Here is a 23,914-nt window from a genome sequence, read left to right as displayed (position 1 = left end):
GGGATTTCGCATTTGCCAATTACCAGTGCTGCTGATGAATAATTGGGTTTTTCTGCTACAGCAGAGCTTAAGGCCACTTCAATTATACATAAAGTTTTACACCGAGGCATCAAGATACCAATGGAGTCCTTATGAAAGTGAGATTAAAGTGAAACCAATCATTGGTCAGGGAATGATATCCAAATCTCATTAACCTATTTCAGATCTACGGTGGATGGTGAATTGATGTCCTGGAACTGAGAGTTATTATTGCCAATATAGTTGCAAGTAGGACACATGAAGCAGTGTTAAAAATAACCAGATAAAGATGACGAGCCCTAGTCTGACATGGTTTGGTATTGGACTGTCCCCACAAAATAATGAGACGTCAATTTTCCACTTTTCCACCTTTTGGTAACCACACTTTGCTGTTTGGTCCCGACCAATCAGTATACATCATATCAGCAGAGGTGGGTAGTAGCTAGTTACATTTACTCAGTTACATTTACTTGAGTAACTTTTTGAAAAAAAAATGTACTTTTAGAGTAGTTTTACTGCACTGTACTTTTAACTCTTACTTGAGTCACATTATTAGTCAGGTATCGCTACTCTTACTTCAGTAAAATTTCTGGCTACTCTACCTACTGCGAGTAACTTCATGAATAAAGTACATTTTACGTTTTAGCCATAAATGCACCAGAGAGACAAAAAACCTAGATTTATGTTAAAGTGAGACTTCTTATGTGTACGCAGTCTTTGTTCTTTGTTATTTTCTAACTGCTGAACTCATTGAGCCATTTGGAGATCAAGTGAACATACAGTAAACAGCAGATATACTAATATGCACATTATGGGGCAGTGGCATCTGGTGATTGAATTTTTTGGCTGTGCGCTCTAGAGGTCGGAGATTGCAACAACAAGAAACTTGTCACTTGTCTGCTGCTGGATCGTTCTGGTCCAGGTTCCCTTATCCACTTTTTTTCCTACACTGAAAATCATTGTTTTGTCAATAAATGATACATTTTCCTTGAAATTAGTCCACAAACTATGGCCATTGTTCTTCCTTGTCACTCATGTTTATTTACTCTGAGCTCACGTTTGATCTCCAAATGTTTTGCGAGATTCCCGTCTGATATCTGAATGTTGGTGAGGGAAATCTGTTCATGTCTGGTGTGGTGTGGTTGCCATTTGACCAGACACCAAACGCTGTTCTACTTGAATTAACCATTTGCATCAGTCTACATTAAGGCATTATCAAATGCCTTCAGAACATGGCTGTTCAGGGTGTTGGGGTAGAAAACAATATTCAGGTTTTGAACTTATCATCATGCACTGTTCATCCGAAGTACGGCTGACCTGCAAGCCTAACAATGTATGGTTATCCAGCTAAATTGACAGCCTGGGCAAGGAGAGCATTACTCAGAGAAGCAGGCAAAAGGGCCAAGGTGACTCTGGAGGAGCTGCAGAGATTCATAGATCTGAAGGTAGACTTCTCATGGGCTCCTCCAGATACCGGGATCAAAAACATCCTTGGAGTATCCGGGTGTTCTCAAATCCAACTTCACAACTTTCCACCCTCGCATTGTAAACCGATGCCAGCACAATGGGTGTGTCAGTGAATTAAAAAGCTTTTACGGTGGAGAAAATTGCAAAGGTGAACCTCTTTTGCTTACGTAATGTTGAGAACATTGTATAAAAACATACTGGTTCTGAGATGGAAAACATGCATTAGTTACTAAACATTATTTATGTTACAGTATCTGAGACAACAACATTGTTTAAGACTGGAATACGTTTCAATTTGCTCCTCCACTTTTAGATTATAGTGGCAATTGTTCACTGAACTGCTATTTGTAAGAACATATATTATTTGATAATAACATAAAAGCATGTTTTAGGCGCATATCATTGGAAGGGAGATGACCTACCATTCCCCTTAAAGCTCTTTGTCGTCTTTCCATAATTATCCATGTCAGATCTGTCCATCAATTCCCTGTCCATCCTGTCTGCTTTTTTTTTTTCAAATGTCATTTTCTCCAGCATATCTCAAAATGTTTAATTTCCCAACTGACAGACAATAAATTATAATTTTATTCTAAAATGTTGAGCTGCCATCTTAAAAAGGGACTTTCTTTCCATTCTGTTTCATTTTCACGGAAATATTCTACACCATTGAGGCACCATATGAGAAAATGTGTCTTTGCACACAACTGACAAGACTTAAAGATGCAGAACTTCACAGGAGTTCCCTGGAGAGGTGTTCCGGGCACGTCCCACCGGGAGGAGACCCAGGGGAAGACCCAGGACACGCTGGAGGGACTATGTCTCCCGGCTGGCCTGGGAACGCCTTGGGATTCCTCCTGAGGAGCTGGCCCAAGTGGCTGGGGAGAGGGACGTCTGGGCCTCCCTACTGAAGCTGCTACCCCCGCGACCCGACCCCGGATAAGCGGAAGACAACGGACGGACGGACGGACGGACGGACGGACGGAACTTCACATCAACAATCCGCAGCAGATTGAATTGTGTTTCTAAAGCCTACCTGAAGCACATACAACCATAGTCGATTGCATATGGCTCTAGAGGTTGGAGATACGAATTGTTCCTCTCCACATGCATAGGGAAGTATATAGAGAGATCCTTTAAAAAGCCACTAAGAAATTAAGAGTTTCAACGCAGTGCCTTTAAAATCTATTCATACCCATTGAACTTTTCCACAATCTTTTTCATTACAAGAACAAACTTCAGTGTGTTACATCCCAACATAAATACAGATGTTCTGTGAAGGTCTCTCAGGGCTTAGAGAACATTAGGGAACAAATACCATCATGAAGACCAAGGAACACAGCAGACTTCATGGAGAAGGTTTTCTCTTGGGTCACTTGTGGAGTACCACAGGTACTCAACAGAGGCTTTTAAATTCTAACAAGACAGAAGTTGTAATCTTTGGTTCAGAGTCCTTAAAAAAATACTTCATAATCAATCACCTAATCCGGATGGTATTAAATTGGCCACTGGTAAGTAAAAGACCTTGGTGTTATTTTTGACCAAGACATGTCAGTTAAATCCCATATTAAACAGGTTTCCAGGGTTTCCTTTTTTCACCTACAGAATATTAACCTGGCCAGCCAGATTGATAATGTTTAGCGCTCTATGTGCTGCACATTATCAATCTGGGACTACCCTCCAAGCTGATTGGGCGAAGCGACACCTAGTGCCCGCCTATCAAAGTTGGTTTTAGCCCATCATGCTATCAAATGAAAATGTAAGCAGCAACTGCTATGAGGAAGTACAAGAAAGTAAGCTAGTCAAGGCACTTCTTGCTGTTCTTCTATCAAAAAAGAAATTGTGGATTCTTACAAAACAGATATGGTAGCAGCAGCTACGTGTGCATTGCCATGTTTATGTTGGTCCGGCTGTGGGCTCCACTGCTCTTGCTTTCATCGCAGCAGTACCTCGTGCCTTAAACCAAAGTACTTCAATCTGATTGGTTGGAGTGGGAGCGCTACAACTGGACCTGGATTCTCGTGTGTTTGTGAACACACAAATATCGCGAGAATTCACTTTGCAGGCAAGGTTAACAGAATATTGCGAAAAATTTTAAATATTCTGTACAGGAGTGATAACTAGTCCATGCATTTGTTACTTCAAGGCTGGACTATTGTGATTCTTAACCATCAGAAAGTCTACAAAATGCAGTTCAAAGTCTTCAGCTGATCCAAAAGATAACAAGAGAGATCATATTTCTCCAATATTAGCTTCCCTTCTTTGACGTCCTGTTAAATCAACAATTGAACGTATAAAGCCCTTAATAATCAAGCTACATCATACTTTAGAGATCTGATTGCCCCATATCTTCCTAATAGAGCACTTTGCTCTCAGACTGCAGGTCTGCTGGTCGTTCTTATTTCTCTAAAAGTAGAGTGGGAGGCAGATCCTTTAGCTAACAGGCTCCTCTCCTGTGGAACCAACTCTGCCACTACCATATAACATTGAAAGGATTCCTGGATCAATGTGTGCTTCTGTGCTTCTTTGTGTCTCTGCTCTGTCTTCTTTAACCCCCAGTCAGTCGAGGCACATAGCCACTCACACTGAGCCTGGTTCTGCTGGAGGTTTTCCTTACTGTTAAAGGGGAGTTTTTCTCTCCACTGTCACTTTATGCATGCTCAGTATGAGGGATTGCTGCAAAGCCATCAACAATGCAGAAGACTGACCACTGTGGCTCTTCTTAATTTCAGGAGGAGTGAATACTGCCTGTCAAGACTCAATGTAATCTGCTTAGATAGGAAACTTTTTCACCAATCTGTCTAGATGATTTGATTGAATTTGACTTTGTAAAGAGCCCTGAGATGACATGTGTTGTGAATTGGTGCTATATAAATAAAATAGAATTGAATTTGAATTGAAGTAGGATCAAGTTATAAAACATGTGTTTCAAACATCTCTCAGAGCATGGTTCCATACAATCATCTGAAAATGGAAAAAAGTATAGCAAAACGTCCACCTAAAATGACATGCGGGGGTAGACAAGAGCATTAATTAGAGGAGCAGCCGAGATTGTCATGTAAGGAACCACCGGCTCAGGAGGGATGATCTGTTGACAGGACAAGACAGAATCAGGCAGTTTTTGTCACAATTGATGTTTCTCTCGCCGTCCCTTGGAAGACTTTCAGGAAACACATGCGGTGAAGGCTGTGCTGGGTGGTCTGTGTCCTGCTCTGTCCTGTTGCCGTCTCACACACGATCTGTAACTTGCAGATGCTGCTGTTTATTTCTGGTTCCTTGCACAGGTGTCAGGTACCACTTTCCAAAAAAGACACGTCAGAGAGCACCATTCAAAAACACTCTAAAAAAAAAAAAAAGAACAAATAATAGGAAAATATATGCGGCTCTCTCCGGGGAGGACTAACTACCAACTGACTGAGTCATCCGTTACAGCCAGAATCACAGATGACGCAGATTAGCCCCATTTACGGTCTCGGTAGCTCAGGAGACGGAGTCTGAGGGCTGCAGTGATGTCATACCTGCAGAATAACGAGGCCCAAAATGACAGCAGAATCTATTATAATTGGTTTTAAGACTACGCACCCTAAGCAGTACCTTCCTACAAACCGAAGCGATACAGCCGACAATTATAGCTCTCTGAGACGCGGGTGTTATAGGTATTCAGAGACTTCAAGCTGTCCCCTTCATGCTAACGGGACCGGAAAGTCCACCTCTCTGATGCAGAAACATCAATGAGCCACCAGAGAGCTCCAGCTAAGTACACCTCATTTCTAAATAGACGCTCCCATCTGTCTTTCCCCGTGAAAATCACATTAGACAGGAGTGGAATAATTTGTTTTGGGAGAAAGAAGAAGGACTGCTCTTGAGAGTCTTTAGTATGGTCAGGAGAACGTCAGGAGAACGTGTGATCCGTCAGGATACAGCTGGACAAAGATGGAGAAAAGACTCAGTGAGTTGCAGATAGTACAGGAGAGGATAAAAAGCAGCTCACTGAGGCTCGGAGGAAGGCAGATGTGGAGGGGGGGAGTAAGTGAAACTAAGCTTGACACAAGGGCAGTAGAAGATAGTAAAGCAGGCTGCGAAAAACATGGAGAGAGTGCAAACAAAAGAACAAAGGACGCAGAAACGAAGAACCCCGATGTGAACATAAGCCTAACGTCCCAATATGTATTTGTACCTCGGTCAGTAAACAAATACCATGATGAAAAAAACAAAATTCAGTGAAACCCGGAGGATTCCTGTTTCACTGGTGACTGTGTGCAGCACGAGCAGCATTGAGGGGAAAAGCTTCCCACCCAGTGTCTATTGATAGCACATCTAATTAGCTGCTTATCTGTGGGCCCCAGAGGCTGACAGACGACAGATTAGAAGTCAAAAAGGTATGTTGCCTTACATCTTGTTGCATAATACAGACAGCTTTAGCATGGAGATAGTGGCACAACCGCCGTTTTTTTTTTTTCCCTCTTTCGCTCTTTCTCCAAGGTTGGGTTTTCGGGGGTTTTAGTGCCTCGTGAAGCTTGGGAGGAGAGAAGTCAATAGATTTTTTCCTTTTCTCATCATTAGGTATTCTTTGTTGTTGCTGTTATCTCTCGCCAGTGTTGTCTTTCATGCGGTGTTATTGAATAATCAGATTTAGGTTTACTTCTTTTTTTTTTGCAGACTTTCCTCTTATCTGCACTGGTTCACAATTGTGCTCAAGGGCTCAAATATATACATACACCACCACTAATATTTGGTCACATTTCCATTGCAGATAAACTACTCATGTTTTGTACCCATCAAAAAGCCATTAGGGTAAAAGTATATTGTTTCGCTGGTATCTTCTGCAGCATAAACGTGTATATCTACAGAAGCATTGGTTCGACAAACTGTTGTCATACTGTACTCCTGAAAAAAAATTCTCCATTCAGTGCGGGGGATTTTAGCAGAATTTGATCGGACATGGACTCCGTTCCTGAGCATTTTAGCGAGATTGGACCTGAGGCACTGATGTGTATTGATTTCTGGCCTCCTAAATGTTTGTGTCAAATGTAATTGGTAAATGACATTTTTACTGTATGTATTGTTATATATAGAGAGAGTGGGTGTGGCAGGTGGGTTTTAGTTTTGTATATTGGTATTTTTGTTTTTATTTTAAAAAAAATTCTCACTAAACCAAAAATAGATTCACTATTGTGAATTGTATTTGGTTGTGCAGTCTAAATAAACAAATCTATACAAAAAAAAAGACAAAGCCCTAAGGGTTATATTCTGGCTGCATATTCAATTCCTCCTCTTATCAGTAGAATTTTGGTAGAATATTTAAAGCATCCGCCATAAATGTTCAACCTGGTGGCAGCTCTTGGTCCAGCTGTATGATGTATGTTTGGAACCATTATCTTGTTACAGCACCAAGTTTTGTCCTAGTTTCGACAATCTCACTGTTTATTTAAAGTGGGGAAGAATTTAGATCTAATCTTACTTTTTCTGCATCACCGTCAGTTTTTACAATGCACCGGTACCGCTATCGGAAGAGCAGCTGTCAGCATTATGCCGGCATCAAAAGGCTTGATAGTTTTTCACAGCGTTCTTAGGTTTCAGCGCTTCATCAGAGTCCCAACAGCTCAATGTTTGTCTTAAGTCTGACAGTAATTGATTTATTTCACACGCTTATGTTGACAGATGAAAGATGTCATCGCTTTGGCTGGCACTTTTTTCTAGGTTGGCACCTTCTCATTCCATATTGATGTTAAATGCACCGGCGTTACACCATCTTCCATTTCAATAAAAAATTGAACCCTGGGGATTTCTATGTTTCTCTTTAACATCCTGGCCATTTTCCTTACATTTGAGGTTGACATTTTGAGTCAAACCTACATTTAGCCTGCTTTTGGAATTTATAAAGCAGAGGAACATTGATATTAGGGAATGACTCTAACAGAAAAATGTGGAGTATGACTGAAAGCCAGTTTCCATGCTTGGAAAACAACCAGTTTACATACACTCTACCATTTCATACGTTGAAAGTGGACAAACATCCATTCAGAATGAGTTTTTCTTGTTTTTTAAAATTATTTATGAAACGAGTGTGTTCAACGCACCGTTGAAAGCCCCTTGTTAGTAAGACGCTCAGGTCTGTCGCGGTGAGTGTACGTCAACTCTTCACCGGCACTGCATTAAGAGCCGTCTCCGCACCGAAACACATCGCCGTCCCCTGGATTTGAAGCTCAACAGAGGCTTTGAGTTCATCATGTTGATCTTTTTTGGAGTCTGCTGGTCTTGGAGTGTCAGTATTTCCCCTCAGGACATTCCCGGGCTGCTGCCTCCCCGCGTGCACTGTCTGGCACGGATCTACAAGGCAGTCTTTCACAGGGGCCACTTGTGCACATGCAGCAGACTTGCCATATTTTCTGTTGACGTCTTCATATTATCTACACTCCATCGCTCCGAGATTGAATTACAGTGCTGGTGTATCGAATGCACTGGGCACTCACTGTCTCTCCTACTGTAATCATTATCACTCTGCCCGGCCTTAAATCAAACAGCTGCACCGTAGGATCTTCAAATTGTTTGGTTTTAATACTCCAGTAACTATTATGCCGTGACGTGGGTGGGTGGGTGGCGTCTCAGGCACCAGTGCGCCAACCCCAGATCCATATTTCTCCCTGGTAAAAGAATTAGGTAAGAGGAGTCAACAAATATGACTATGGGAAACAGATCCATCAGTCTGATAAGTCGTTCAGACTGTATGACAGTGAAATCGAGTCACCCCTACCGTCTCTCTTTCTTTCATAAGTGTAGATTCGCAAACTGGAAGCAATTCTTGGCGTTTCAATTACAGCTGCTCGATTAATTGACCATACCGCCCTAATTTGCTCAAACTTATCTCCGCAGCCCTTACACAAAGCGCATAAATTCACACGACTCGCACCACTCTCTTCGGCGTTTTTCTTCTCTGGTGACTAATGCACTGTTGAAAGCGCTGCTACATTTTCTATAAACACAGCAGTCTACCTCTGCCAGATATACATGTAAGCATACTTTGGGCTCGCTGTGGCCATCAAGCCCAAGAAAACTAACTTCTGCGATTGCATTTATTATTTTTTTCTTTTTCTTCGTCTCTGTGTCGTGGCACAGGTCCCGTATTTCTGTGGAATTAATTTGTTCAAACAGGCTTGGCAGGAGGAGACGGCACTAATTAGGCGGTGGATTTGGCTGGAGGAATTGTGCGCCTGTGCTCCCACTGAAAGCTGCAATATTTTTCATTCTTGAAGTGAAAATTCACAGACAACAAGAAGAGTTTTTCTGAAAGTAACACTTGCTTTTTTTTTTTTTTTTTTTTGGTGGGGGAAGGGTATTTTGTTGCTGCTGTCATAAGTTATTGCCTCTGATCACCACTGGGGCCTTTTTTAAGGAGAAAGCTATATGATAGTTAAACAAAAAGTTGATCACCTCTGCTGAACTCATATCTTTTTTTTTTTTATGCCCATCTTTTCGCAGACTGCAACCGTGCAGCATGACCGACACAGTGATGAGCGGCGGCTCGGGTCGCTGGGTGTCCAACGACAGGCAGAGGAGCGTGCGTCCGAGGTAATCCTACTTTCCAGGACGCTCGTTGTCCATGTACCGCCTCTGAGTGGCCGCGTCGTGTTTAACCGTGTCGTGCTTTGTTTCACCCGCCTCTGTTTCTGCCGTGTGGTCTGTGGCACAGTGAGAAAGAGCAGTAAGTAGCTGAAGTTTTGTTTTTGTTTTTTTATGTGTGTTGCACGTTTCCAATATCTGAGTGTGTTCTTTTAAAGCAACAATAAAGGCATTTTCAGTCATTCTTTTTTTTTTTTTTCCTCTCCAACTATTTCATGTGAGGAGTGGCTTTGTGAACTAAGCCCCCTCTACGCTTATCGACATTCCCGGTACAGAAGTGTTAAAATCCTTAAAACAATCTGTCCTTTTATCGCAGTAGCCCAGTATCTCACACTAAAAAGTTCAGTGATATCTAACCGTTAATTTAAGTCTGAGGAAAAACTCCACACTTTGATGGCAGCTGTTTTTAACAAAACCACACTTACGGTAACCCCTAACAGTGAAATAGCTAGAAGAAGTGCATTGTTGTCGGTGTCTATGAGCTTTGAATTAGGAATCCAGGACATTATAATAAATTGGTGACCTGGTTTGTTTATATTCAAAGCTGAGATTTATCAATGTTATATGTTAATTTACTTTTTGTTCTGTCTTTTATACCAACTTAGTTTGATCGTCTCTAATATGCTGGTCTCTTGTGATTTTAGCGGCTTTATGTCTGTTCTTCTATTTTAAACCTCTGCAAATCCCTTTGGGTTACGCTTGGACATATGAAGCATACTCTATAAATAAAGCGTGATAGATTGGGAGGGGTATTGATGCTTTGGTTTCATTTAGCTTAGTTTACAGCAATTCCCTTTATACTCGTAGGTCAGTAAAACCTGCCTGCAGGTTGTCGAGGATGCAGCATGCAAGACCCGGTCTTCTATGCTGCCTTTACTGATTTGCTTTACAGTGGCTCCTCGTTCCACCAAGAATGCAATTTCAGGTTCTGAATCCTAATTCTGAAGAGCCATCATTCCTGATCTTCTCTGACGTAATGTCACCAGGACCACGAGGTCAACAGATAAGAGCCTGTTTAGTTGACCATGGCGGCCTCTGCAGTCGTTGGCTCCATGCTCCGGAGCTCTTTGCCCTTTCATCTACGTTCTGCAGACTTAATGGATTTGTTCAAGAGCCAGCGGAGACCTCATCTGTTTAGGCAGGCATTTGACTTGATTTTATTTGAGCTTTTTGATTTCATCTTGTTTTGGTTTATTTTAATTTAAGATGTTTTATCATTTTGTATTTTATATGATTTTAATTCAATTCAATTCAATTTTATTTATATAGTGCCAAATCATGAAACATGTCATCTCAAGGCACTTTACAAAGTCATTTTCAATCATATTATACAGATTGGTCAAAAATGTCCTATATAAGGAAACCAGTTGATTGCATCAAAGTCCCGACAAGCAGCATTCACTCCTGGAGAAGCGTAGAGCCACAGGGAGAGCCGTCTGCATTTTTAACATAAACATACTTTAATTTCTGTCTCGAAAGGCTTAATATAAATTTAAAGAAATTACTTCCTACACGTGTGTATCGATATTCAGAGGTTAGTAAATGTCTCAAAGAAAATAGGATCAATGCCAGCCAATGGAATACGGTTTTTGCACTTAAAATAGGAACAACTCCTCTCCATAAACTTATTTCCAGTGCTGTCTATCTAATTATCTTAAACATACTCTTTCCATTGACAGATCATCTTATTTCCCTGCCCAAATCAAGGACAAATATACTCCTTTCAGGAAAATTTAGCATGTTTTTAGTTCCGTTTTTGCATTGTATATGAGTTTCTAGAAAATCTGTAAGGTGAGCTCAAGTAAAGAGCGCATCGCAGAGGACCGAGGACCATGAATGATCTTGAAAAATTGGTCCCTCTCAGAAGAAGAAGATGGTGCAAAATATCAATAGATGTACTCAGATTTAAGCTTTGATTTAAAACAAATCAGAGTGTGATTATGCAGCAATAATAGCTGAATTTGTTTTAAGGCTTTGAACGCATCTTTACCGGGGGGTGCCCGAGAGTGTGGAGGCTGCTGTGCAACTGCATTGCTTGAGCATTAAAATCTTAAACTGAAGTAAATTTAAGATTTTATTTGGCCAACAGGGGCAATTGGACAATGCAGTCCGGCTCTGGTCCTGGTCCAGACCTAACAGATGAAGAGAAGGAGATTATAAACAACGTGATTGCCCGTGCTGAGAAAATGGAGGCCATGGAGCAGGAGAGAATTGGGTGAGAGTTGCTAAAATAAGCAATTAGTTGGTTTTTTTTCGTTGTTGTTTTGTTTTTTTGTACTGGTGCAAAGTTTGAAAAAAAAAATCTCATGATGAGACTAATGAGTTGCATACATTTCCTCCTGCAATAATTACCAGTGGCATTGTGAGTAAGACTTAACCGTGTGATGCTGCAGGCGCCTGATAAACCGCCTGGACGACATGAAGAAGACCGTGTGTGGGGATGGGGTCTCTCGCTGTTTGCTGTGTGGGGAGCAGCTGGGCTCACCTGGGGTCAGCTCCGTGGTGTGTGAGGACTGCAAAAAGGTAGCAATTGCAAAAGGCACAACTTCCTCTGCCGAAATGTTGCGAAGATTCAAAAGTACCATAGCTTGTAGCCTTTAAATATGCATCTGTAACAGATCAGCTGTCGTGTATATTCCCTTCTCGTGCGTAGAACATGTGCACAAAGTGTGGAACGCAGTGTGGCAGTCGGCATCGCCCTGTGTGGCTGTGCAAAATCTGCAGAGAACAGCGAGAGGTGAGAGCTGGAAGCTGGTAAAAAAAAAAAAAAGAAGAAAAAAAAAAGAAGCGAGAGTGTTGGTGGTCTCATAATTCATTGAAACAAACCCATCTGAGATTTAACAACAAGGTCTTCTTAGGTATGGAAGAGGTCTGGTGCCTGGTTCTTCAAAGGTTTTCCCAAGCAGTTCCTCCCGTCTCCCATGCCGTTGTCTAAATCGAAGGAGACGGGTCCCCAGGAGGCGGCGGAGCCTCAGAAGCCAACGGCCTCGGAGCCCAGGGAGGCAGCAGCTCGACAGAAACCTCTGGGTACTGGCCTCTTCAAGCGCTGCTTTGCTTGTCGAAAGACCATTTATGACAAGTGATTTTCAATATTCATCTCTTAGGTCCCAATCAGGGTCAAGCGTCTGAGGAGCAAGTTTCAGGCAAGTGTTTTCTGTTCTTTCTGTAATTTATGGGCTCAGAATATTACCGGGAAAGCCTTCCATGTTATAACTATAAAAAACTACAACTTGCCTCACATTGAATCAGGAACTCGTGTCCTCTGTCTGAAATGCTCAAATTCAGCTCCTGCTGTTTGGTCCAATCTTGTAGAGAGCAATGCCGCTGCCTATTTTGTGTAGAAGTGAACAGAAATAGCCACTAGAGTGACAAAATGCAAATAATTTGCATAATGACACAGAGTTTTTAAAGAAATTCTTATAAGTAATTCACGCCTTTCTGTTTTTCTGTTTTCCCGTTGTATAAATATGACGTGACATGGAAGCCCATTTATTTTAGCAATTATACCCAAGCCTGGAAGAGGGCCCATATTTTTCTTGCCACCACACACAGTGAGGAGGATAATAAAGGAGGTAAAAATGTATAAGAATCTCCAAGTTTCCAAAAAGAGCCTGTGGAAAACCCGTGGTTTAAGAGAAAAGAGCAGGAAAATTGACAACTGGGGCTTTTTAAAGTATTCACAGCGATAACATTTCATCTACCAAGCCAGCTGTGCTTGTATAAAACACAGTGAAAGTTGGTGAAAACGACCGAAACCCTCCCTTTCCTTCATGTTTGATGTCCCCAGCCCCTATACCCCAAAGAGTTTTTCAGTAATCTTTTTTCAGTGTAGAATAATCCAGTTGAGGTCTGACCTTTCTGAGTCTTATACATTTCGAACTAATGTTCAGCAAATGTGGTTCAGAATCATTGAAAAACAGTGAAATAGACATATTTCATTTTGCACCAGATGGGAAGTTGTGAATCAAATACCAACCTTGGTTTCATAATATACCTGCACTCTAAAGAAACCTTTTCTCACAGTACACTGGCTCCCTGTATCTTAAATGCTAATGTTGAGGTTTGTAGTCCAACATGTCTTAAACTGTATCTTACCTGCTTTTACCTTTCCAATGCAACGTGCTTGCCTCTGCAATGTTTTTCCTCTGTCTCTGTAATGCCTTCTTTCCTCTGTTTGTTTTGTTCATGTCTAGCACTTTGAATTGTCTTATTATTGAAAACTGCTGTATAAAAAACTTGCCTTGCCTTGCCTTACTCTGTGGATAACATTGCTCACTCCAAAGTGACTACACATGCGAAAATGAGCAATGTAAAACTCACTCGTGCTCGTGGCGCCCTCTGGGCTATGCTTCCCTGGGCGGTGAGCCATATTGCCGACATCAAAAGAGCGCCTGCTACCTCGTCCAGATTTCCAGTTAGCTCAAACAGATGTTGTTTGTTTGCAATCAGAATTAAACTTCAAGGTAAGTAAAAGTGTGGCGCTGTGTTCAATAAAACAACAACAGCATTGGAAGTATGCCTGCTGGGTTTCACTGGGAAAGGTAAAAAAGTGGCTGCACAGCTTGTCACCTTTATTTTACCTTGTGCTGAGTCATTGTCAGCTCTTGTATATTCTGGGAGAAAACACATACACACAGACAGACTGTTGCTTTGCTGTCTAAAATCCATATCAACAAAAGAGCCTTTCAACCAAAAATATTAGAATAATAAAAATACCTAATCTAATTTATAAACAGCAGCATTCTTAGTTCTTTGAAAACCAAATGAGACCAAGGTGAGGTCTTGTTTCATTGTACTTGACATTGCACATGTTTTTTTTTTATATGCACCACCTCTTCGGTGGAGTTCTGTCATTTAACTCCAATTCACAGCGCTCTGTTTCCAAAGTCCAGCCTTGTTCCTGATTCCCAAAGGTGGTTGTGCCACCCGCTGTTGCTGCCGACGGGGAGGAGGTCCTTCAATTAGCCAGTCAGGAGTTACATGCTGGGATATGGAACGAGCCTCCATGTGGCGCTGACCTGACGGGTTAAATGGCTTAATTTCAGTCTCAGTAGGAGTTACCTGGGTAGTGTGATCTACCCTTAAAAAATCAGGCTGGCTCTTGCAGGCTGCTCGTCGAAGGCATCGGCTGCCCCCGATTGTTGCAGCGTGTGTACGTCAACCCCTTTGCAACAAAAAAAACCCTGCAGCATGAGGTGGGGTGATTGAGCATTTTGGGAGTCTCTGTTTCACATTTCATGCTTACTTTTAGGTGCACAGACACAGGGCCGTGGTGGTTACCCACCCGTGGCCCCTAAACCAGCTAACCGTATGGCCGCAGGAGGGGCTGGCCCTGAAGCGGCAGCTCAGGGCAGTCCAGTGGGGATGAAGAAGATGGTGCCTGTGCACAGCTCCAGGGCACAACCTGCAGCTTCAGCCGCCATGTCCCAGCAGGGTGAGAAACAGCGCAGTTCTCTATAAAGTGTCTTGCAAAAGTATTCATACCAGTTAAACCTTTTCTACATTTTTGCGACACAATAACCACAAATGTTGATGTTTTATATTGGATTTTATGTGTTAGATACATAGATGGTCAGATAGATAGACAGACATGGCACAAGCTACCAGGACAAGGTCATCTACCTAAGCTGGCAGGACATGCACAGAGACCATTAACAATGGATTACAATGGTTACAATGGATTAGAGGACACAGCAAACACATAGAAGAAAATATTCTGGACACACGAGATCAAAATTAAACTTGGCCCAAAAAGCATTTTGGGCCATGGACAAATTACCCACCATCTCCAGGGTAAAGCCTGGCAGTGGCAGAATCATGCCGCATGGATTTTTTTTCTACAGCAGGGAGTGGAAAGCTGGTAGGAGCTGATGAGAAGATTGGAGCTAAATTTATGTCAGTTCTGATGTTTGGGGTCATAACCTGACAAAATATGTGTTTTTTTTTTTTTTATAAATATACATCTTTTGCAAGGCACTGTAGAAAGGGCCAAGCACTAACCTGCTTCAGCTGTGGAGTCATTTCATTTAATTTACTTGTAGGTCCTGTGGCAGGAGATGCCGGGGCTTATGCTTCAGAGCAGAGAGCTCCTCCCGCTGTAAGAGAGGACAGGAGGCAGGCCGCTGCCTACAGCGCTCCCCCGCCCCGACAGCAGCCTCCCCCAGCTGATGAGGAGGAGGACGCCAATGACTATGACTCCGATGAAGCCAGTGAGTGCACCATCTGCTCCTCTTTTCATACGGCAGGGTGGCAGATGTGTCTAGTTTAGTTTCATTTTCTGCACAGATGACATTTGAGCTATGCTACAGGTGAATAAAAGATATATATATATATATATTTTTGTTCTAACATCTGTCCTCTGAGCAAAAAGGTATCGGATGCTGATGTCCTTAATCTGAATTCACCTCCGTGATCTTTACTGTGAACTTCTGTCTTTTAATAATACATCTATTTTTCCTCCTAGTAAAAAAAAATAAATAAGCAAATTATAACATAAGATACAGTCACAGAATCAGAGAATTTAGGCCAAGGAAAATAATAACAACAGCTAAATCACCAGCGATTCATTAATTATTCACAATTTTCCATAAAGTCTATTTTAATGAAAGAAAATGGTGCTAAGCCATCTATGGGTTTAGCCTGAGGCCATGAAAAGACTCTGTTCTGTCTCAGGGGGGGTTATGTTTAAATTTATTTTTATTTAGGTCCAGGTCTTTAGAGCGGTGCAAATAATTTTGGATTCAGCAGGCCTATCAGGTTATAAATTCCCCGGAGTTGGATCCCTTCCCTGGAGTAACGAGGGGACATGGCAGAAATAGCAATACTTTTATGGACCTAATCACTGAGGAGATGGGATGGTTTTGAATAGTTAGGTCCTGGGGTTATGACTGCTTTCTGCAGCCCTCGTAAATGCATGTCCTTGTTAATAAAGCCTAATAAATGCAAAATTCATGATTTTCAGTAACAAAAGATAACTTAGGCTGGTATTACCTATAATATAATGTATATGTTAATTAATGTTGCTCAGTGTGTTTTCTTTTTTAATAGTATTTTGATAAATAGATTACTAAATTATGAGCTGATGGTGCTTTGCATGTTTGGTATCCTTCTCTGAATCTTCAGTGAGTAACTCGCTTGGTTCCAGCAATGCCGGCTGGGTCGCTATGTGTCCAAAAGAAAACGGCATAATCACTACTGTAAAGAACATGGATGATTTTTTATCATTTTTTTACTAAAATGTAATATAGGCCATAAATATGCTTTAAACAGTTTGATCACTGTTGAATAAAAGCACATTTGGAAAACCTAATTCTAGTGTGAAGGCAAACATCAACCTACTAAAATGGCTTTTTGGCCATCCTAAAATGTCTAATATTTAGCTATGAATGTGGGAGGTTTCTGCACCTCCAGCACGAGTTTCAGCACTGCTGAGGTGGAAGCATCATCAGGAATCCCTGAACCCATATAGATTCAGTGTGAGTGCAACAATTTTAATTTCCACCTAGCTCGGCGATTGCGTTCAGAAGAAACAACCCACGCAAAATTGAAAACTGGTGTTTTTTGCTGATCAGGCAGAGCTGGTCACACCAATTCTCTTCCGCTTCAAACGGTTTTATGAGTCACATTATGGCAATTGTAGAATTTGATTAGAAGCTTTATAAACCTCTGTTAACACATTTCCTTCCTCTTACCTGATCAGTAAATATGATGCCAGGAGTCTCGTTGGCAGAAGGACAAGTACATTTTTGCAATTCAGCTGCCTCCTAAAAGAACTCAGCTTTCCTTCGGTATCTCACCAACCTTCCTAAATGGGCAATCTGGAGTCGTGAGCACATTCTTTCACGCCAGGAGTTCTGTTTCTCATGAAGCTCTCACTTTAAAAGCTACACTGCAAGTTAAAAGTCTGGACTCACCTCTTTATTCAATGGTTTGTCTTTATTTATATCACTACCTCTGGGAACTCCTCCAAGACACCTCATGAAGTTCATCTGGAGAAGGCCAAGAGGGACCAAAGCAGTGAGAGGATTTAGAAAAAGCTAAAAATATACATAATTCTATATACTTTTGAGTCATAGTTTTGATGTCTTTACTATGTATCTGCAATGATGAAAGACATTAAAAATATAAGGAAAAGAATGAGAGAGGTGAGTCCAAACTTTTGACTGGTAGTGTATGAAGAAGAGGCCTGAACATGGTGCAGGGTTTTCTTTCTTTTCTTTCAAGAGGGTGGATTACATTCTATTAGTATTACTACGAATTAATATAAATTAGGTTTGATGAGGTTGTGCCCTTGACGTGAGGGCCAGTGAGGCCACTGTTTCTAATATTTCCCATAAAATACATACATTATATTGCCACCAAGGTAGTTGACCATCACAATCTAACCACATACATTTTGAGCAACAATTGAATGACTTACTTTCCCGTATACATAGTAGCCAGCGCAGTGTGCTGTTGATTGCACTTCACAAGGCTTCTTCTGTAAACCTGTGGTCACCAACCATGTTCTGTCCATTTGAATTAGGGTGGCATATCATTTTCTGATTTTTGCCTACCCAAAGATTAGAAAGGATAACCTTTAAAGACTATATCTGTGGGTCATGATAGTAGCAGCAGGCCTAATAATGGGATCATTTAATGCAAGAGAGAATTTGTGTTTTTGTCCACAATATCCTAAATAAAGACCCAAATTATTCTACCGAGCATTCTGTGCATTCTTCTAATAAAAAGTGTTTTTCAGCAACTAACTAAACATTTGCCGTACCCACCATATAGTGTGTCTGCACTGTGAATTAAAGCATTTCTGCACACCAATATTTACCAAAAAACAACATAAGTCTTATAGCGCTGCTACCAGATGACACGGTGATTCCCTCCTCCATCTTCTGGCTCGGCCGAGGAATAAAACTCCTCTGAATAAAATCTGTGTGGGCAGCATCTGCATCTTTTACACACACACACACACACACACACACACACACACACACACACACACACACACACACACACACACATATATATATATATATATATATATATATATATATATATATATATATATATATATATATATATATATATATATATATATATATATATAGTGTATGCTATATAAGTGTATGTTCCTAAAGGGATTGATTTAACCCTATGAATAATTATTACTTATTAACTGGAGGTTGAGACATGTTTTTGTTTTTTTGGCTTATTTTCCCTTTTAATTCTCAAGATGAAACTTGTTTAATTACATGAGAATGTCTATATTATCACTTTTAATTACCCATGCGCAGACTTGCCTTTTCCCTCTAGTTTAACGCTATGACTGGTCTGGGTCTCTTTCAGCAACTCTGGGCTCTCTTGAGTTTGGCCTCCTCTATGATCAGGGAAGCAACAGCCTCCACTGTAGCATCCTCAAAGCAAAGGTAATGTTAGCCTCGTTTTCACTCACAAAGGGACAATTTCAGTCAAGTGGTTTATGCTGAAAAGCTCCTGAATGGCACTTTAGCTAAATTGCTCTCTACTCCTTGTGATCTGATGAGCAAAATGTGTTGTTTCTCTAGGGACTTAAGCCCATGGACTCTAATGGGCTTGCAGATCCGTATGTGAAGCTTCATCTGCTGCCCGGAGCCAGTAAGGTAAAAGCCACAACACAGGGCCTTTATAGCCAGTGTTCCCAGAACTAAAGTCTAACATTTGATTTAACTATCCTCTCCATTCATTTCCATCTGTCCATCCATCCAATTCATCTTTGCATCCATCCATCCATCCATCCATCCATCCATGCATCCATCCATACGTCCATCCATTTGTCATTCAGTCTCTTCGTCCATCCATCCATCCATCCATCCATCCATCCATCCATCCATCCATCCATCCAATTCATCTTTAAATCCATCCATCCATCCATCCATCCATCCATCCATCCATCCATCCATCCATCCATCCATCCATCCATCCATCCATCCATCCATCCATCCATCCATCCATCCATCCATCCATCCATCCATCCATCCATCCATCCAATTCATCTTTAAATCCATCCATCCAATTCATCTTTGCATCCATCCATCCATCCATCCATCCATCCATCCATCCGTCCATCCATGTGTTTTTAAGAGACTCATATCCAAAGCACAATCTGTGTAAAAATGTGCCTCATTTTTACTTTGAAATTTAACAGAAATAGTCCAAATTTGAGTAGAAAAGTTTGGAATTTTTAACAGAAAATATGTCAGAATACTGCATTTTTTTAAAACGTGTAGAACTATAATATCTCAACATAAAGAAATATATTAAACAAGGGAGGGCTTTAGATCTTTTTTCCTTTCATGGCAACCATCTGTGATAGCTCAAGCCTGACACCTTGTGTTGGTTGAATATAACAAAAACCAAACTTGTCATTTAAACGATCGTTCTAAGACGGTATTGATTTTTCTTTCCCCCCACCCCACACCCCCTCCACGATCCACCTGACATCCATCAGTCGAACAAGCTGCGTACAAAGACCCTGAGAAACACCCGCAACCCCGTGTGGAACGAAACGCTCACCTATCACGGCCTGACAGACGAGGACATGCAACGTAAAACCCTCAGGTGAGCCACGGAGCTCACACCGACCCTCGCAGGCAACTCGCGCTGTGACCTCCTGCGTTGATCTGCGTGCCGTTCCCTTTTTCACAGGCTCTCCGTCTGCGATGAGGACAAGTTTGGGCACAATGAGTTTATTGGCGAAACCCGGGTAGCGCTGAAGAAGCTGAAGATGAATCAGAAGAAGACCTTCAACGTCTGCCTGGAGAGGGTTGTGCCTGTCAGTAAGGCAGTTTCGAAGAAAATTAAAATAAATAAATAAACGTTAAGCAAAGGTTTTGTTCTGCTCGCTTGGATCGTTCATGGAGACCCGTTTTGATCTTGTTCCCCAACACAGACGAAGAGAACTGCGACGGCCGGAGGAGCTAGAGGCATCGCGCTCTATGAAGATGAGGCAATGATCGTTTCAAAGCATGTCTGAACATGATAGATTCCTGCAGAAGTTCATTCAGATGTTAATGATCGGTTCTGCTCAACTGTGCTCCCCCCCCCCCCCCCCCCACCTCCTGCTGCGCCTCAGCCGGGGAAGGAGGGCGCGGAGACCGAGGAGCGCGGCCGCATCCTGATGTCCCTCATGTACAGCACCCAGCTGAATCGCCTCATCGTGGGAGTGGTGCGCTGCGTTCACTTGGCCGCCATGGACGCTAATGGCTACTCTGACCCGTATGTCAAAATGTAGGTTGAGCCGGCGGGGGAGAAAAAACAGCATCATTTTGCACTGTAATTAGGTGGCTCCAGTAAAGGCATAAATTACATTGTGCACATGTGCAATTTGCAGATGCCTGAAACCTGACATGGGGAAGAAGGGCAAGTGCAAAACACAAATCAAGAAGAGGACTTTAAACCCAGAGTTTAATGAGGTGAGAAAGAAAGGAAATGAAATGATCTGAGCGGGATTCTTTTTGTGACGCGATTAAACGCTGAACCGCCTTAACGTCTCCATCACGTTTTAGGAATTTAGCTTCGACATCAAGCACAGTGAGCTGGCCAAGAAGACGTTAGACATCTCTGTGTGGGATTATGACATCGGGAAGTCCAACGATTACATAGGTGAATATCTGATCTACCTTAAAGTACTCATCAGTATTCATGCCTCCTCAACTTTCTCCCTTAACCACCAGCTTCCATTTGTTTAAACCATATCATTGTGATCCTAGCTTTATGTTTAGGCCTGTGCTGCTGGAAGGTGAACATCCACCCCAGTCCCAGTCTTTTGCAGCCTTTAACAAGTTTTCTTTAAAGATGTCCTGCATTTGGCTCCATATACCTACCCATCAACTTTAACCAGGTCTGCTGAACAAAAGCATCGCCACATCTTCATGCTGCCACCACCTCTAGTGGTATAGTACTCAGGATAGTGCGCACCACCAAACGCTTATTATTAGTTTGACCTGACCTTCTTCCACATGCTTGTTTTGTCTGCTACACGCTTTGGGGCAAAACTTCAACTGGATTACCTGCGGCTTTCTTTCGGGAAGGACTTTCTTCTTGCCACTTTGCTATAAAGGCCAATCGGTAGAGTGACTAAGTATTGTTGTGCCAAGAGATTATTCCACCTGAGCTGTGGCTCTCTGCAGCTCCTCCATTAACATGAGTCTCTTTGCTACATCTCAGATTCATGCTCTCATTTCTTGTTTTGGTAGGTTAGCGGTTATGGCAACCCTCTTCCATTTTGGGATGATGAATTGAACACAGCGCCATGGGATGATCACAGCTCTGGTTTTTGTTGTGTAACGCCGCTTTAAATTTCTCACCAACAGTGTGCGAAATACCTGTCAATATTTGGGGGGGTCCCCATCTCCCGATTGTTGCGCAATAACGATGTAAATTTTCTCAATATGCAGTAGGCCTATAACATTACAATGTCAAAGTCAAAGTTAGCTTTAATGTCAATTCTTCACATTCACCAGACATACAAGGACTCGAGAGGATTTTCTCATTCACCAACAGTGAAACAGATAAAGTGCACAGGCACAACAGATAAGATCAGTTCCTAATACTAAAATTGAAACATTTTTAGTATTAATTGTTGTCAACGTTACGTTATTCTTCTGTTTAGTGCGCACATGCCTAATTTGCATCCGCAAATAGGATTGGCTGGCTCCACATGGCATAAAAAAGAACATATTTCCCCCTGGGATCATTAAAGTATGTCTGATTCTAATTCTGACATTTGTGAATAAATGTTTTGAATTTTAAATACTGGACATGTTGAGCTTAAAAAATTTTAGTGACCATTAGTGACAAAAAATATTTCATTTTTAGATTTTTTGACACAATTTAAGACCCCCTTTAAATTTTGCTTTTGAGGCTTTGAGGGGGTCTCATGGGTTAATCGGGGTTAAACCCCCCGTATTTCGCACTCTGCTCACCAACTTTCTCCGTGACCTGTCTGCTGTGTTCGATAATCTTCACGATGCTGTTTGTTCTCCGATGGTTTCGTAGAACAGCTGGATGGGTGCTATGGTTAAACCACAACCGGTTTGACTCTGTTCGGTAATTAGGGGATTTTATCAAGGCAGTCGGTTGACCTGGATTTTATTTTAGAGGATCAGCTTTTAAAAAAGGATCTTCAAACAAATTGCACCTCATTTTTAGACGTTCGTTTTGTAAAATATGTTCAATTCAATTCAATTCAATTCAAAAGTTTATTTCAAACCTGCACACATTTTACAATACATATACTGATAAACAATACAGATGCATGGCTTGAAATGCATGTTGACAACGATGTGTCGTTTTCCTCGAACTTAACGGGCAAGCAGTGCTTTGTATTGGTCTGTCACATAAAATCCCAATAACATGCATGGAAGTTTGTGGTTGTGATGTGGGAAAATGTAAAAACAGGAAAAAAAACAAAAAAACAGGTGGTGGGGTATGAATATTTTTACTTTTGCACTATATATCACTGCTGCTGTAATGAGATGAGAGCTGGAATTCCTCACCCTGCCTCTCACATGAACCTGTCCTCTCTGACAGGAGGCTGTCAGCTGGGCATCACCGCCAAAGGGGAGAGGCTGAAGCACTGGTATGAGTGCCTGAAGAACAAGGACAAGAGGATCGAGCACTGGCACACCTTAGTGAACGAGAATCACGTCGCCAGCGATTAACCGTGCAGCATGAGCTCACACCTAATCAGATTGCATTCATGTCTTGTTGCACTTTTACAAATGAAGATTTTTTGTTTGTTTGTTTGTTTCCCCCTTTGATTTTATCATACCTGAACACGCAGGCACTGTTACTTCCTTGCTCCGAATTTAGCACACGATTCCCTTATTTTCATAGTAGCCGTTTCTCTACCGATACCGGATTTGCCTCTGACACAAACCGCATTATGTCAATGAATTTGAAACGTAAGTAACACAAGGCAAACAAACTGTCATCAAAAAAAAAAAAAAGCTGAGTCAAAAGGCCTTCAGATCTGTCAGAAACGCTTTGTAGCGACACATTCATCACAGAAGGGTGTGAAGCTTGAATTGCACCGGGACAGGTCAGCAAAAGCAATATGTTATGGCATCAGAACCAACATCCAAGATCACGAACTGAGATTCATTACATAAATGCCGTGTGAAACATATAGAGCTCTATAAGCATGCCAGGCCACAGCAGCACCTTAAAAGAAATCAGCTGTATGAACATTATGTATATTTCCACAAAGAAATGTTTACATATGACACATTGCTCAGGTTAGGATAGACATCTGATTCAGATGATTCATATGTGAGTGAGCCATGAGCTAAAAAAACAAAAAAAAAACACAACTAATAAATCTGTAATCAGTTGCTGTTCATTTGTGGTTTAAGAAGATATTATGGGACAAAAATATCGTTTGACAGGAGTCTTTTCTGTAGTGTTGTTCCAGATGTGTTTGCTTGTTTAAGTTTATAGGGCGAAACAACTATGTGTTAAAGGAAAATGGTAAAGCGAACCAAGATTCTGATCTTTCGTTTGATTTCTTTGGTGGGGGGAGAAGAGAAACATAATCACGTCCTGCTACCTCTGCTCGTTCAAAGCTCGCGGTTCACTCTCTGACACCTCAGAGGGTTTTTTTTACGGCACTGTTTACAATGAACACACACAGACGAGTTTCCTACCCGTTTACATAAGGAGAGAAAAGACGGAGCAAGTCATTTCAAAAGTATGTGCAGCTTTTACCTGCATGCACTGTGCTTGTGACTTTCATGTGCCTGGGGCAGTCTTGGCCCGCTTTTACCCCGAACACCTCCCA

General features: G+C 41.6%; 1 protein-coding gene across 2 annotated transcripts in view; it reads left to right on the top strand.

Annotated features, from left to right (window-relative positions):
* The window catches only part of LOC105939213 (rabphilin-3A), a 31,710-nt gene extending 8,276 nt beyond the window's left edge, over window positions 1-23,434 (top strand). Inside the window, exons 2-19 of one of the 2 annotated variants that reach the window (XM_012881293.3) lie at window positions 8,962-9,051; window positions 9,173-9,184; window positions 11,192-11,317; window positions 11,496-11,625; window positions 11,756-11,839; window positions 11,961-12,129; window positions 12,207-12,245; window positions 14,354-14,536; window positions 15,144-15,311; window positions 18,442-18,521; window positions 18,660-18,734; window positions 19,583-19,692; window positions 19,780-19,906; window positions 20,024-20,080; window positions 20,207-20,361; window positions 20,465-20,546; window positions 20,640-20,736; window positions 22,666-23,434. In XM_012881293.3, coding sequence (XP_012736747.3) covers window positions 8,978-9,051; window positions 9,173-9,184; window positions 11,192-11,317; window positions 11,496-11,625; window positions 11,756-11,839; window positions 11,961-12,129; window positions 12,207-12,245; window positions 14,354-14,536; window positions 15,144-15,311; window positions 18,442-18,521; window positions 18,660-18,734; window positions 19,583-19,692; window positions 19,780-19,906; window positions 20,024-20,080; window positions 20,207-20,361; window positions 20,465-20,546; window positions 20,640-20,736; window positions 22,666-22,796 — 1,899 coding nt within the window. In that variant the 5' untranslated portion in view covers window positions 8,962-8,977 and the 3' untranslated portion in view covers window positions 22,797-23,434. The remainder of the gene's footprint in view (window positions 1-8,961; window positions 9,052-9,172; window positions 9,185-11,191; window positions 11,318-11,495; window positions 11,626-11,755; window positions 11,840-11,960; window positions 12,130-12,206; window positions 12,246-14,353; window positions 14,537-15,143; window positions 15,312-18,441; window positions 18,522-18,659; window positions 18,735-19,582; window positions 19,693-19,779; window positions 19,907-20,023; window positions 20,081-20,206; window positions 20,362-20,464; window positions 20,547-20,639; window positions 20,737-22,665) is intronic. The other variant, XM_021307944.2, reaches the window with a different exon arrangement.
* The last annotated feature ends 480 nt before the right edge of the window (window positions 23,435-23,914 follow it).

The sequence above is a fragment of the Fundulus heteroclitus genome, chromosome 12 (assembly GCF_011125445.2).
Source record: "Fundulus heteroclitus isolate FHET01 chromosome 12, MU-UCD_Fhet_4.1, whole genome shotgun sequence".
Lineage (NCBI taxonomy): Eukaryota > Metazoa > Chordata > Actinopteri > Cyprinodontiformes > Fundulidae > Fundulus > Fundulus heteroclitus.
This window is presented reverse-complemented; position numbering and strand designations above follow the sequence as displayed.